The sequence below is a fragment of the Callorhinchus milii genome, unplaced genomic scaffold (genome assembly GCF_018977255.1).
Source record: "Callorhinchus milii isolate IMCB2004 unplaced genomic scaffold, IMCB_Cmil_1.0 Scaffold8, whole genome shotgun sequence".
Lineage (NCBI taxonomy): Eukaryota > Metazoa > Chordata > Chondrichthyes > Chimaeriformes > Callorhinchidae > Callorhinchus > Callorhinchus milii.
Window position 1 is genome coordinate 12,056,153 of NW_024704749.1, and position 16,545 is coordinate 12,072,697.

The following is a 16,545-nucleotide window of genomic DNA, read 5'->3' on the forward strand; positions in this document are numbered from 1 at the left end:
TGCTGCATAGGACTCTCGGCAACGCTGGACACAGAGAGAAGAGTTAGAGACGAAGAAACATTTGCAGATGGCTTCAATTCTTATTTACCACCCACCCCCACCCCACTCCCGCTTTAGTCTCACCTGCATACAACAGCCAACCGACATTTATGTACAATGGATCACTACAGTGTTAAGACTACAGGTGCCAATTCATCCCAAAGAATCTACAAAACACTAAGTCACACTCACCAACTGCTGTTCCCAATAAAGTGCTCTTAAGACAGGTCAGACAGGGCTAGTTAGTTCTCATCTAAGAAGCGATTTGCTCCCAGTTTATAAATTCTAGGTACAAAAGAGTTTATTTTCTGCTTCTCCTCCCTGAAGAGGAAGTAGTAATTAATCCCCGTCACAGTAAACTTGCACACGCACTGGATCCCATCCCCTAACACAGCTCTTGGATTGTTCACAATAGAGCGATTGTGTGACCAGCACTTAATGAAAGATGCATTAGATTAGCTTCTCAAAAAGACAATTCAGATGTTCAAGTTGAAGATAATGTTACTAAAAAACAAAAGGAACACTCCCAGCTCCTGCTCTCTCCACAGTATAATAATAATCTTTGCATTTAATACAGAGCCTTATCACGTCTTCGAGACATCTCAAAGCGCTTCACAGAATATACAGTAAAGTGAATTGACTGGATATTTTGAGGTTGAAACGCGGCAGCCAATTTATTATATATATATTTTTTTGAAGGAATTATTACCCCCAGAAAAGCAATCCACCAACTGACTAACAACCAGGTTCCTACTTACTGCTAGTTAAAAAGAGGTGTGTGGAGTAAGGAAATTCATCCAACATTTCACCCTGCCCAGGAATCGAACCCAGGTCCCCCCGCTTGTGAGGCGAGTGCTCTAACCACTAAGCTACAGGACTCCACAACGATGCTACAGGAGAAGTACTGAAAATCACTGGTGTTCTGTTACACAACGGAATAAAAACAACATGACTTGTGTCTCAATGTCCTTTGATTATCTACCTTCATTCCTTAAAGCAAGCATTTCCCCTGACAAAAAGCACAGCATTTGAAATATTTTATCGCTAGTTACTACAACAGGTTCGGACCAAAAACAATTACTCCTATATTGACTGCACAGCAGACAACAAAAACATGGAAATAAAGTTCCTTTGTGGCAATTACAGTAGTAAAACCGGTGAGTAACATTGCTTTAGAATTCACTCAAAAATAGGGCACATTTTGTTCCATTTTTAATACAGTCCCAGAAATAATTGTTTATTCCGACACACAAGTTCCTTACCAAAGAGGCAGCCAAAGCGAGTGAGTGAACACCCTCTAATCATCATCATCCTCGCTCGTCCTTCGAAAGGTGGCCCAATGGTGTCAGGTATAAAGGTTATACGAAGTGCAGCCACACAAAGCTTACTGAATGTTGATTGTATAAAAAGGGCTTGCAAAGACATTTTCGCAAAGTTTACATGACGTGCACCTCCCTTCCCATCGGGGATTCTCTCCAGACACGAGAAATGGCTTTTGTTAAAAAGAGAAGAAAAAAAAAAATCGCTGAAAATCTCAGTTCTTGAACCGCGTTTGCTCACAAATGTGATTAAACTTCCTGTAAAGAGAGAGACGGAGATTATACCACACCTGTAAAAATCAAGACTGCTCTCATTTGAAGGCCTTCAGAGCAGCAAAACAAAGCAATTCAGACTAATTACAGGCAAATTAGAATTTTTTTCCAATTAAGATTATTGTAGCAAATTGCACAGTTACACAGAAATAAATATGCCTCATAAGGTCAGCACCACAGCACAGGAGAACGAAGCACAATATATACATACATAGCATGATGTGCTTTAACCTGTGTGCGGCAGTTTCGCCCCCAGTAGCAATCTGGACGTGTAGTTACGGTCCCTGAGGTGACAAAGCAACAGGATGTCAATCAGCCACAAACAAGCAATGTTTTACAACAACTTGCACATAGAGGACCTTCCTCTTCGACTGTCATCTCCTCACCACCCCCCCCCCCCGGCTCGGCATTGTGCTCCGCCGCTGGCTTGCATTTACACCGTGCCCCTCTCGCAGAGTAGCGCCCCAGTGCGCCAGCCTGTGTTATCCTGGGACGCTACCCTGCGTGAGAGGGAGGGGGCTGTGTAAATGCAAGCTGTTGTTGTTGGCTTTAAAGAGACTGTACCTGGAAGCTCAGCTACTGGAATGTTCTGTCTGTACTGATAAGCGAGCTCGCGGAAGCTGTGCAGCCCACACCAGTAACAAAGAACAGTGTTGGTCGAAACTCGGTAATCTGTTAATGAAAAGGCAGTGGTAAGGAAGGAAAAGTGCGTCGATGGATGAATTAATAATAATAATACTCACGCTTGTTATAGCGCCTTATCATGTCGTTGAGACATCTCAAAGCGCTTCACAGAATATACTGTCAAGTGGATGACTATGTATTTTACGGGTGAAATGTGGCAGCCAATTGCGCACAGCAGTGTCCCTCCCGCAAACAGACGTGGATTGAGTGACCACATTTTCAACACTGAGGCCCCAAAACTCCCATCAGCTTTGCTTAAAATACCGGAAAACGTCGCAACTTGCACACAGTGAACAGTACCACAGCCCTCCCCAAGTGAGATCAATACCTGACAGAACAAACGCCCCTCTCTGTAAAGCCAGCAGACTCTCCTGTAGCATCTCTTTCCAGCTAAGGCCTCGGGAGGTAAGGTAATTCTGAAAGAGACGTTGGCAATACGGTAAAGCCAATATATAATAGGCATTTCACGACAGAGCGAAAAGGCGACTAGTTCTGAATAACAAATTCTAATCTGACTAGAAATAACAACAAATAACATGTACACGGCGCCTTTCATGTCGGGAGGACGTCCCAAGGTGCTGGACAGTCAGGGATTTGCACCCGAGCTGGGGTTGGGATCAGGAGGGGTGGAGGGCGGGGAGGGTGACTGAAGGCACGGTGGAAAAGGCTGATCTTGAGATGAGCCTTGAAGGAGGCAAGAAAAAGGAACAGGGGAGATAAGCGGAGCAAGCCTAATCCCGGGGGGTGTTATACAGGGGAGGAATATGAACCCTCTCCCACACATAGAGCAGTGAGTAGAGATTCCCGAGTCACCGCTGCAATGTCGGTTGAATCCATTACCTTAAGAATGTCCGATTCACAGCTGTTGTTGTTCAATATTCCATCCAAACACTTTTCCCCAAAGTTTATATCTGTTTAAAAGAAAGAGAGAAATTTGTTCAATAAGAGTCACCACCTCATTAGACGTCAGTCCAGTTAACACATGTTTGAGTGGTGGGAATTCTCAGGCTGGTGTAGACACATGTGGACAGAATTAAATGATTTACTCTCCGAGATCCTCACAACACTTGTGGGAAAGAGAGACATCTCAAAGCACCTCACAGATTATACCAATTATACATAGCAGTGTCCCACGAACAGCCGTGAATTGATTGACCGAATTATTATTATTTTTTTGGGGGGAAGAGATTATTTTCCCTGGAAAATGATCCAACAATCGTCTAACAACGGGGTTCTTACTGAAACGGGGTCCTCTCGCTTGCGAGGGGAGTGCTCTAATTAATGTGCTGCAGGACTCCACCTGTACATCCAAATCCTCTCAGTTTCCAGGCAGCAAAGGGAATCACATCAACCTGGTCAACTGCTGTTGGTTTTCTTGGTTCGTCAGAAGATTTGACGACAAACTCATGTTCCAAACTAAGAACTTGTGGGGAAACGGACCTGTCAAATCTAATTAAACAGATCTGTCCATTTACTGGTTAACCAATGAGCGAGTGCTTTATATCAGAGTTTAATGGACAATAGATTCCTCTTTACCACAAAACTGTGCCAAACAGCCAGAGCAACCCACACGAGAACAGCCCCAATACATGTGACAGAAGGTCCGTAAACAGATCGTGCCTGGGGTGGGGAGAGAGAGATGAAAAGCAAGGTTAGAATCGGTGACCTTCAATAACAGTTTAGTCACAGCAGAAAGCCACTGTGAGGGCAGCAATACACCTGAACACACACAGAGTAGACAAGAGTCAGCGCTCACCACATAAGCTTCAGAGATGTGCTGTCTGGATTGGTATTTAATGGAAGAGTTATAATAATAATCCTCACATTTGATATAGCGTCTTATCACGTCTTCTCAAAGCGCTTCATTGTAAAGTGAATTGAGGTCATATTTTGTGGGCGAAATGCGACAGCCAATTGTGCACAGCAGCGTCCCACAAACAGTGGTGGATTGAGTGACTTATTATAACTCATTATTATTCTTAAATTATTATTAAATACTCGTTATTATTATAATTTTTCTGATTTTTCTTTGAAGGGATTATAACCCATGGAAAAGCGATGCGCCAATCAACTAAAAACTTTGCATGTCCTTTTACCACTGCACAACATTTCTCTGTGCCATTGAAACACGCTGGGTGTTGTTAAGAGGTCCCCACGTACATTGCTGGTGGGTGACAGTAGGGTTCTGCTCTCGCTCTGCTCGCCGGTCCGGCATCGGCTGGAAACAGCAAGTGCAAATCATGTGGGCCCCTCGTGCAGGGCAGGTGTACTCCTTCACAGCTTCAAACAGGAGAGAGAGGGAGAGAGACAACACAGGTCACAGGACGTTAAGAGTTCAACCAAAATCATTTATACAGCGCCGTTCACACAGGATAGTGCCCTAAGAGCTCTGGACTGTGTCTGGGTTGAACAAAGGGGAGCGAGTGAGGGGGGAGGGAGCGAGCGGGGGGGGGGGGGGGGAGCGGGCGAGGGGGGGGAGCGAGCGGGGGGGGGGAGCGAGTGAGGGGGGAGGGAGCGGGGGGGGGGGGGAAGCGAGCAAGGCATGGAGTTCGAGGTTAGGGGGCGTACAGATAAACGGTCGTACATCACTTAAACATTCGGTTATAAAGGCCTCACAGTCTAACAGGTGCCCCAGTGTGAGCAGCTGAACAGGCAAACTGCACAGCCAGGGCCGGGGGTCAGACACTGACCTGCAGGGTTACTGGTGGATGTTGATGGAGCGTCGCCCGTCACCCGGAAAGCCGCCAGCTCACAGGCCCCGCTGTGCTGGCCTTGCAGGAAGGAAGACTGGTTGTGCTCAGCCCTGTAGCCAGGACACTGTCTGCACACAATGTAGGGTTGGCTGAGATCAGAGGGAGAAGACGTGGTCAAGAGGGACAGACAGACAGGAGCCACGTTTAAATTGTACAAAAGAGACACACCCTGTCCCCACCCACACCCACAAAAACCCACCCACCCACTCACAGGCTGATCAGCTGTGAGCACTGCCAGGCTGGATGTTTGTTCACTCACTCACATGCTGTGGTTTCCACGACGTTGCTGTGAAACAGCAGAAACCCACCTGATGTCCGAGGCCTCACTGTCCACGTCACTGAGCTCCAGGAAATCCTCGGAGCTGCCCTCCTCGTCAGAGAACGAGCGTTTAATCTTGGGCTGCAGCATGTCCTGTGTTATTTTATTCCTGGCGTCCATGCTCTGTAGCTCTTCCCCGCTCCGACACTTCTCTGCAACAAACGTTCACCCATGACACGCACAGTCACTACACTTACAGTAAGAGACTCTCTCCCGACATGAAAGGTGCAGTAATCAAATGCTGGGATTATAACAACAAAAAAATGACAAGATGCTGAAACATTGGCTGGTTTGTTAATAATCCCGTGGCCCTTGGGTTTATGGAGTTTGATAATAATAGTGACCATATTTTTGTGGAGGGATTATTACCCCGGAAAGCGATCCCCCAATCAGCTAACAAGTGGGATTTTACTGACTGTTATGCAAACAGAGGCGCGTGGAAACTTGCCTACGGTTTCACCCCACCTGGGAGTGGGTCCCAGAGCACGTGGACACACACACACACTGCCCTGATCACTTGCCTGGGTGCTGGAGCAGATAGGCCTCCACCAGGTTGTTGACCATGTGGTTCTTGCTGATCCGCTCGACAGGGCAGCGGCAGGTGGGGCAGAGCGAGGACCTCTCCATCCAGCCCGAGTAACAGGCCGCACAGAACGAGTGCATACAGGGCTGCAGGCTGTGTGAGAGAGAGAGAGATTGCAACACCACACTGCATCAAGCTTCTATATCATCTGCTGTGAACTCCCATGTTCAATAATAATGATAGATCCTTATCACGTCTTCCGAGACGTCTCAAAGCGCTTCACAGAATATACTGTAAAGTGAATTGACTGTGTGTTTTGTATGCGAAACGCGGCACTTTGAGATGTTTCAACGACATGATAAAGGACTGGATCAAATCAAGGCTTATTGTTGTGAACAAAATGCGAGCGAGGATGACTGAGGGTCCAACTACCTGACACAATCGTGCAGGAGATCCTGACAGATAATACAAGTCAGAGTCTCCTCCATTTTGTCGGGCTGTTTCCCCTCCGATGTCCCTTGTTCAGCGACCAGCTCCCCCGGCCTGATACTGGAGCTCTGTTCCTCCCCCAGGACAGGAGGGTATGGCACTCCATCGCTTTCTAGTAAAGAAGAGATTATACAATTAAAGGCTACATTCAGAACAGCAATAACTTGCACTTACACAGCGCCCGGCACGCGAGGGTCTCGGGAGTGTTTAACAGAGACGGAGCCTGAAACTCTAGAGACAGTCATTGAGACGCCTCAAAGCGCTTCACAGAACATATTGTAAAGTGCAGGGACTGTGAGTTTTGAGGGTGAAAATTATGACTCGACAATAATCAATGTCCAGCCTGACTGATGGAGAAGGATTATTGGGTTGAAGTCATGGAGGGCGGGCGCCTGAGTAACCACAGCCGCGCACTTTAGGGAAAGAGAGGGAGAAAAGTTAGAGGGAACTATTTTCACCGGGTACATAAACACTTGCCCCGTTTCCGTTTCTTTTTGGTCGGCTCAAGATCATCCGCGGTCGTCTCCTCCTCTTTGGCCAGGATCTGGCAGAGCAACGGGTTGGTGGCTTTAGGTCCTGATGCGCTTTCTCTGTGTGACTGAGTGTGTGACGGGGCTGAGGCTGAGGCAACGCTGAGAGGCTTTGGGCCCAGAGACCAACACGTCACTGAGCAGGTGGGTCCCTGTGTGGACACTGAGGGACCAGCAGCACTGGACAGGGAACCACCTGGAGACGCACACGACACTCCGGGGGACACATTGGACTCAGCAGACTCCGGACTGACGACAGAGGTAATGAAGGGATCGTAGTTAGAAGTGCAGGGATGAGGTTCTTCCTGGGAAGGCTGGTCAGCTCGTTTGGGACAGGGTGTGGGCGAGAGGAGCGAGTTTCTGTCAGCACCGCTGTCCAAGCTTGAGAGCTCCTGAATAGGTTCAGTCATATCGCAGGTCGACCCTGTACAAGAAGACAGGTCAGTGTTTACACTAATTTAGCCCAAACCCGAGCCCCAGTCTCATAGGAACAGGAGGCCATTCAGCCCCTTGAGCATGTTCCGCCATTCTATAAGATCGTGGCTGATCGGTACCTCAAATTCAATTACCTGCCTTTGCCCCGTATCCCTTGATACACTGACCTAACGAATATCTATCACACATTTGTCACCCTTTCATTCATTCCAATCTAACCAGAAAGATCATGTTTAATTACCCATTAGGTCTTCTTCAGGCTTGGCCTCCTCTGAACTCAGAGCTTTGTACAAATAGGCGACATCTATATAGAGAGAGAACAAAGAAAAAGCAAATGAAAATCACCACAGGTCAAATATTGCATTCAGCCACTACGCCCCGAAGCTTTGGGACTCTCTCCCCTAATTCCTCCGCCATGTTCCCCTCCTTCCCATCTTTTAAATCACGACTGAAGACCTTCCTCTTCAACAATTCTCACGGTCACCTCCTCCCTCCCACCAGCTCAGGGTCAGGCTCCGCCACTGTTAACCGCTCCGAGACACTGATTTAATTTTTCATTTTTTGTTAACCATATACAGTATTTTACTGTATTACTATAAGAATCCTGTCTGCTGCTCACTCTGATCTGGTTCATTCTTCCTATAGACAACATAAATCGCATCCCCGTTCTGCAGTAAGTAGCTCTGCTTCTTCACCACTTTAGATTTGTTGATGACTGTCCCATTGGTGCTGGAAGAGAGGTTTGAACACATTAATAATAATCCTGGCATTTGATATAACGCCTTATCACATTCTTGAGATGTCTCAAAGAATATACTATAAAATGAATTGACTGTATTTTGTGGGTGAAACAGGGCAGCCAACTGCACATAGTGTCCCACAAACAGTCATGGATTGGATGACCAAGTCATTGTTTTTTTAAAAATATAAGATCAGATAAGAACATAATAAAGCCCCTTCCTCTCAGCCCCCGACTCCCTCCCACCCCCTCCCCCCCACACACTGCAGTGGGAAGACAAAACCGGTAACATTTGCCCGTAACGTCACTGAACTTTGTGGCTTTGACGGCCTCTGGGGCAAGACTGCACTTGTCTCGCGGAAGCATTAGGCCATAAGAATAAGAGTTTGCTCGGCAAAAGACGACCAAGGTCCGGTCAGTTCGCCTCCCACCACCCCGACAGTCACTTGACTATAAGTTGGAATAGTGTATGTTTTTGGACATTAACCCTATAGACTACCAAAAGGACCAAAGCCATCGCTGCCGCCCCTGTACACTACCAACGTGTGCTATAGGCTTTCAGCTAAGATTTTGTAAATGTGTGGTCTCCGCTGCCGTCTGGTGGACAAGTACAGCAATTACAACAGAGACAACATACAGGTCTCGTCAGTCCAAATCAACCATCTGCATTCAGTGAGGAACTGCGAGCAGTTAAACTTATCACAAGGAGAACTTGTCAGCCTTAAATCCAAAGTAATTGTGGCACTACGTTAACTCTTCCTCACTCAAAATAAATGCCTTGACATCTCGTTGCAGGAACGTTTATAGTGATGTTTATAAACTGGGTGCGTGTATGCCACTCATGCTCTAACAAAGTGTTCTGACCAGCTCACTCGGATTCCTACCAGATATTACGTCTGACGCCCAAAAAAGAAAAAGGTCGCACCGTAAACTGACCGATAAGCAAGAGCGCTCATTCCTCACATAAACAACAACCACAGAAATACAACCGCAGACAGCAGCGATCAAATCATGTCTGGGACGGACATGTGTGCGAGCATGTCAGTGGTTTAAAGATCGGACGAGACCGCTTTGCACGTCACAGGCAGGTGGTCATCTGCAGACAGTGTGGTCAGAACTGCTGCTCTCTTCCCTCCCAACACACACATACACACCCACACACCACAGTGACTAAACCATAAAACACATTACATACCTGGTGTCTTCCAACCACACCTGTCCAGGGTTTTCTCGAATGATTTTACAGTGATCTCCGGATACAAGTTTATTGCCAGGAAAAGACAAGTCACACCCTACAAAGCAATAGCAGACAGCAATGAGGGGTATGGTTTCACAAGGCCACCTTCTCGTGTTTAGACCAACGTTCCTCAGCACCGATCGACTTCTACTAAACATCAAAGGTTCATTGCAGCGGGAACATCCTCGCGAGATTACGATAACCACTGTTACATGGAAAAGTCTAGTCAAATAAACCTCTCCAGGTGAAAACTTAAATGTGATGTGTTGTAAAACCCAAACCTCTTAATGCTTGAAACTGAAACACAACACTGGGGGGAGACGGGACTAGCGAGGGATGAAAGAAGGGTGCAGGTCAGGTGGAGTGTAAATACTGGCTGGCACGGACCATTTCTGTGCTGTAATATTCTATGTAATTCTTGTAGAGCAGCACTGCAGCTTGGCATCATTCCCTCAGGAGCCCTTCTCTACACTCAGCTGACAGGGGAAAACAATCTGAGCGAGAAAGCAGCGCCGATAAAGAATGGAACCTTTCCGGGGGTCAATCCCCCGAGCAGCTGTGGGTCAGAGCCACAATCTTCAGGTCAGATCAGTGTCCAGGAGCAGCACTATCCTTCGACACAGCAATATCATCAACTCATCTGTCCAGCCCTCACGGCTGGGGATAATGAGCCCTGTTGAAGGGGCACAGATGTTGGGAGAAACAAAGGATGGAGCCCATTCTGTGGTCTGCATGTTTTAATATTGCTGCTGACACTCACAGCCCAGACATACGTGTCTGGAACTCTCACCCCCAAAAGGGAGGTAAATGGAGGTCTTATAGAATGGAAGACCAGGTTCGAGGGGTTGAATGGCTTACTCCTGTTTCTGTGTGTGTGTGCATATAACGTTTGGAGGTTAGGTGAAGGCAGGTTCCAGGTGGATGTGAACTGTGACCTCCCGAACATCAAACAGGCCAATGACTCACTGGCCCCACGGTTGACATAAATGGCTACATGTCAGCATTGAGTCAGCCTCTCAAAACCATAGGGCAAGAAGAATGTAGAGGAACAACAATAAGACTAAAAACAATAACTTTCATTTACACAGCGCTCTGCACATTTGATAATCCCGAGCGTCTCCCAGTGGGGTGGGGTTCAGACTCCGAGCGAGAGGGGGAGAGGGGTGAGGGGTGACCATTGATGTGGTCGAAGAGGTAAGTTTCAAACGACCAAATAGAGAAATATAAATCCACTGAGATTCCATCTCCTGATTTCAGTCCAATCTATTGCGAGTGCTCATGTGTGAAGGAGAGCGAAGCCCAGGGTTTAAATACAGTACATTTTGCGAGATTCCAAGTTGAACATTGTGCTTAAAATCACTTTGCACTGACTGACACCGAGAACCTGCCAGCAACCTGAGAACGAGCGGTTCACTGATCTCCTACAGTCATACTCCCGTTCTGTGAAAGAGAAAGCAGCAACATAACAACTTGTTCAATGCTCAAAGCGCTCTCTTGCTGAACGGACCTGAACAATGGTGTACAAACCATTTAACCATCAGTCGCTGAGCAGAGCTCTCATCGCTACAGCACAGTAGGTTGGAGGCTGCTGTAACTCGCTCACTGTTGTTTGGGACCAGCAAAAAGTGTTTGGGACCAACCCAAACGCTTCTTAAAAAGACCGCACCAAAGGAGAAAAGGAATCTGACAGATTAACGGCTAAAAGCACTATGTGCTGTGTACTGATTGATAGCCACCAGCAAGACTACAGGTGTGACCCCAAGCTGTGCCGAGCTATCTGATCTCAGCCAAGGGAACTGCGGAAGGGGGGGGGGGCGGTGGTTGTAAATGGCATTTGCTAAGATTACCAGGGCAGGGGAGAAAACAAACAGGACACGGCCTGGAAAAGGGCGGGTGTGGTGCGCAGTCAGGATGGGATGCCTTCCATACCGGAATGCCTGGTCACAGATAAACAAGATACTGGAGTGCTGCCCTGTGCGAGTCAGGAGCGGGAGAGGTAGCTATGTGCTGGGAGGTTTATGGTAAGCACTGCCCACATCAACTGCTCTGGTCTTTGCCGTCAGAACCAGAACCTTCACCTGCGGATTGTAACGTAACATTCTCAATTATAATAATAATCTTCGCATTTGATACGGCGCCTTTTATCACGTCGTTGAGACGTCTCAAAGCGCTTCACAGCATATACTGTAAAGTGTATTTGTGGGCGAGTATCTACCAACATATTTACTCTTGAGACTGAGCGCTTACCAGAAGGAAGAACAGGGGTGGGGGGGCGTAAAGAGGGGGTTTTGTTACAGGCTGTGTGAGGGAGGACGGCTCAGACTCAGTGTCTGTGTGAGGGGGAGGAATGGCAGAGCGGGTGGGCGGGTAAGGAGAGGATTGTGATGGACTCTGTTGTAGGCTGTGTGAGGGGTGGGAGGGGGTGAGGCTCAGTGTGTGTGTGTGTGTGAGGCTCAGTGTGTGTGAGGCTCAGTGTGTGTGTGGGTGTGTGAGGCTCAGTGTGTGTGTGTGGGGGGGTGAGGCTCAGTGTGTGGGGGGGAGGGGGTGAGGCTCAGTGTGTGGGGGGGAGGGGGTGAGGCTCAGTGTGTGTGTGTGGGGGGGGTGAGGCTCAGTGTGTGGGGGGGGAGGGGGTGAGGCTCAGTGTGTGTGGGGGGAGGGGGGGAGGCTCAGTGTGTGGGGGGGAGGGGGTGAGGCTCAGTGTGTGGGGGGGAGGGGGTGAGGCTCAGTGTGTGTGTGTGGGGGGGGTGAGGCTCAGTGTGTGTGTGTGGGGGGGTCAGAGCTCAGTGTGAGGGGGGGTCGGGGCTCAATGTGTGTGTGTGGGGGGGTCGGGGCTCAGTGTGAGGGGGGGTCGGGGCTCAGTGTGAGGGGGGGTCGGGGCTCAGTGTGTGTGTGTGTGGGGGGGTCGGGGCTCAGTGTGAGGGGGGGTCGGGGCTCAGTGTGTGGGGGGGTCGGGGCTCAGTGTGAGGGGGGGTCGGGGCCTGTCTCTCTCTCTCTCTCTCTCACCTTTCTTCCTGCCGATGGTCCACTGGCGGTTGACGAGGAGGATGGGGGAGTCGCTGTGGGTGTCGCCGAGGCCGAGGGTGTGGAGGCGGGTCAGGCGGCCCCAGGCGCCGCTCTCCATGGCCTCGCGCTGGGCCCCCGCTCGTTCAGCCCCCGCCTCGCGGGCGCCAGGCCCGGGCCCGGTCAGCTCCGAGCCTCGACACCGGGCGGCAGCGCGCGGCCCACCGTCTAAACACAACAAACCGTCATCGAAGCGGCTGAACCGGCCGCCCGCGCGCCCGCCAGGCCCAGCCGCCCGCTCCCGGATGGCCCGCCCACGCCGCGCTCCGATTGGTTCAGGCGCGGCCGTGCGGCCTCTGATTGGCTGTCGCCCCCCCGTCCATCACTCCCGGCTCTCTTTCCCCCCCCCCACCGCCCACCGCCCGCCCTGAGGCCGGCGTCACCCTGGTCACGTGCCGCGGACCGGCGGCACGTCAATCACAGTCCCGGCCCCGCCCCGAGGCCGGCGTCACCCTGGTCACGTGTGAGGGGATCTTTCCTTCTGTCTCCTCCCCCCTCCCCCCCCCACCCCAGGAGCTGTATACATTATATATAAATTATACATTCACATAAAGTCAGACTCCCTTCCAGCAAAAATTACAATCATTTGGTCACTCAATCCGCGCGCGTGTCTGTGGGACGCTGCTGTGCGCAATTGGCTGCCGCGTTTTGCCCACAAAATACACACTTTACGGTATAATTGAATGAAGCACTTTAAGACGTCGCGACAAAGTGATAAAGCGCTGTATCAAGTGGAAGGATTATTATTATTGTTATTATTAGAAAGCAGTGGATCCAGCATTAGACTGTCTTCCCACCTGGCGAGAGAGCAGAATGTGTCCCTAACTCAGGAGGAGAGCACACAGCCGATCCCGCGCTTGACCAGCACTCGCGATAAATCATTTACTAAAGAAATTAAAGACATCGTTATTTAATTCTGATTTATTGCCGTGCAATCATCATTATCATCATCAACCATAATCAATCCCAGGAGGACATGCCTGCGAGGAGAGCAGCACAGCCATTTCCGGGAGATTAATGACTTATCTTAGGCTGCGTAATTTGGAATAATGGCAAACAATTAAACGGAACAATACGCAAAGAATGGAAATAAATGAAGAATTAATAAAAGAGAATCAATACGTACAGTTCCATCAGTCACCCGTTGCTCTTCCCCTCTGGCGGGTGAGATCACTGGGACCGTTGGTTTTGCAGGATAGAGAGAAAGTGGCTGTACACGTTCTAAAGGCCTTGTTGTGTCTTCACAGACAGTCATGACTGGGTTTATGATCTGTCCACGGAGGGGAAGCCTTGCCGCGGCCAGGTGTCAGCCCACAGTCCGGCCTTTATGTCAGGAGAAAGTGCTGCTGTCCTTCCAATTAAGCTCTCCAGGCTCCTGCTGACCTGGGCTCGGGGCAGCCTGAAGCTTCCACATCCTATAGTTAAGTAGAAACTCTTTCACTGTCACGTTGTTTTAAAGATCGAAGATCCTTGTAAAGTGCTTTGAGACGTCCCCACGATGCTGGATGGAAAGCCGGGTTCATTTACTTTATTTATGTGACATCTCAATGCCCTGTCTGGCTCTGCCTTTCAAAAAAGTTGGCAAGTTTTTGCTCACCGGGGGAGAGTTGGTATTTTGTTTCCCTCGTGCATTTGATGCAGTGCCTTTCACACCGGGAGGATGTCTCATAAACCACCGTGAAGTTGATTGACTGATTGTATCTGGGGGATTGTTGACCAGGACGCTGGGAGAGAGAGTGAGAGAGAAACTCCCTTCTCTTTTCCAATAGCGCAGCGAGATCTTTAACGTCCAGTTGACCAGGGCACAGACAGGGAGCTCGGTTTAACGGTTGCACAAAGAAGGAAATTATTCTTCTGTTCAGCAAAACCATAACCTTCAGGGATTTGTCAACACAGAGACTGGTGTGTTCTCACCTACTGCTAAGTGTCTACGCGGCTGGTTTAATCACCGTCAGTGATTTACACAGGGTCACAGTGGGGACAGTATCACTCACTGCTTACTGCCTCTTTACACCGTCTCTCATTACGCCATTCCTTGGTAGGAAATTGATCAGTCCGTTGCAGCTGAGCCCTGGCGCACGCACACTGGCGCGCACACACAGGAATCAAAGACCGATTCCAGAGCACAGAAACAAGCCAGCTCAAGTGTGGCTTTCATCCCAAATAGAAGGGATATATCACTACAGGTCACGCATGACATAACACATCTCTCCTTCGCCTGGTTTGGCAGAGTTTAGCCCATAACTGTGCTTGATTGAATTACCACACTGCCATGTTTCGCCCATAAAATACACAGTCACTGCACTTTACAGTATATCCCAAAGCGCTTTGAGATGTCTCGAAGACATGATAAGTCTCTACATCAAATCAATTATTATTATTAGATCAAATGCAAGGATCATTATTTGACTAAATTTACTCCTCTTCCTCTCCACCCTGTTAAACTAACGTTGCAGAAAACGAATGAATCATTTTTTCTGTCAATTTCCACCCTCTCCTGGGCTCTCGCTCCCATTAAACCACCTCATTTACTCATTCCCTGCCCACACTGCTCCCCACCTCTGTCAACACCTTCACATCACTCCTTTGTCTCTCTGTCTAGCCACTAAAATTCCCTAACCTCATCCACCCGCCAGGAAACACAGTCACTACACGTTACAGTGAACCTGGTGAAGCGCATTGAGATGTCCTGACGTGAAAGGCATTGGATCAAACACGAGGTTCATTTATTTTATTTAAGTGACGTCTCGCTATCCCTGGCTGTTTCTGCCATTCAGACTAGTTGGCAAGTCTTTGCTCGCTGGGGCCAGAGTTCAATGAGCCCTTTGTTTAAATACACACAATTGTTTCTGATACTTACATCCGCAATTCACATCTTTAATCTCATCACATCAACAAAGCCTTTGATGCCCTGTCACTGTACACTGTAGAGCAGCAGTTATTGTATAGTAATTTCTGACCTGACAACTCGTCCAACCAGTCAACACTGTTAACCCACTGATTTGAATGGACTTTATGATGTCAATGACTCTCAGTCTTGCTGGTTTGTCAGAATTGATAACCAAATCCGCAGATCAGAATTAATAGTAATATAATAATAATCCTTGCATTTGATATAGTGCCTCATCACGTCATTGAGACGTCTGAAAGTGCTTCACAGAATATACTGTAAAGTGGAATGACTGGATTTTGTGGATTAAATGCGGCAGCCAATTGCGCTCAGCAGTTCCCCACAAAAAGTTGTGGATTGAGTGACCACATTATTATCGTTATTGACTGATAAAGTGACTATATTTTTGAAGGGTTTATTATCCCCGGAAAGCGATCTAACAATTGATTAACAACCGGGTTCCAACCGACTGCTCGGTAAACAATCCTTACACTGGATAATAATAATAATAATCCTTGCATTTGATATATATACATAAATATATTATATTGGATACAGCGCCTTATCACATCATCGAAACGTCTAAAAGCGCTTCACCAGATTTACTGTAAGGTGTAGTGACTGTGTATTTTGTTGCTAAAGTGGTAGCCAATTTTCACACAGCAACATCCCACAAACAGTCGAGAAGTGAATGTGACTAGTTTTGTCTGGGCATTGCTGGTCAGGACACCGGGAGAGAGAGAGAAACTTCCTTCGCTTTTATGAATAGTTTCACAGGATCTTCAACATCCACCTGAACAGGAGCCCGGAGAGACCTGACCTGCAAGTCCCGACGTGGAGCTTTGCAGTGGCTGAATGATAACGTCGCTGCCCGCTGTGTGCCCTCCAAGTGTTGACCTCAGGCTGACAGATCATGTCCTGAATCACTGCGCCATCACGTCCCCAACGCCTCCGTCCGTCCGTCAGCAAGATTGTCCAATTAGTGTCAATTAGTGCCACTTGATCAAGCGCTATTATCCCTTCCTAAACGACTTTGCCATACGCTCGTTTAACATTACAGACGAGTTCAGATTAATGTGTAATAAACTCTCGCTGGGGATAGAAAGAAACGACTTTTCTGTGCTGATGGGGAGATTTAGATCAGTTATTTCAAAACCAATTCTCACATCTTTTTGCGAGCGAGATAGCGAGCGAGGTCATTAACATTGCTGCAGAGAATGACCTCGACTTCTTTGTCAAGAGATTCATTCCTGCA

General features: G+C 48.4%; 1 protein-coding gene across 1 annotated transcript; it reads right to left on the minus strand.

The window, feature by feature from the left end:
• Positions 1 to 1,003: 1,003 nt before the first annotated feature.
• Positions 1,004 to 12,637, minus strand: chfr (checkpoint with forkhead and ring finger domains, E3 ubiquitin protein ligase). Its single transcript, XM_007901768.1, has 16 exons — positions 12,344 to 12,637; positions 9,299 to 9,395; positions 7,984 to 8,093; positions 7,606 to 7,668; positions 6,877 to 7,353; positions 6,343 to 6,511; positions 5,909 to 6,063; positions 5,377 to 5,539; positions 5,006 to 5,157; positions 4,476 to 4,595; positions 3,852 to 3,935; positions 3,156 to 3,226; positions 2,644 to 2,731; positions 2,196 to 2,303; positions 1,843 to 1,915; positions 1,004 to 1,616 (listed from the first exon to the last, which is right to left on the minus strand). The coding sequence occupies exons 1-16, from the start codon at positions 12,459 to 12,461 to the stop codon at positions 1,574 to 1,576; spliced, it is 2,091 nt and encodes a 696-aa protein (XP_007899959.1). The 5' UTR covers positions 12,462 to 12,637; the 3' UTR covers positions 1,004 to 1,573.
• Positions 12,638 to 16,545: the final 3,908 nt, after the last annotated feature.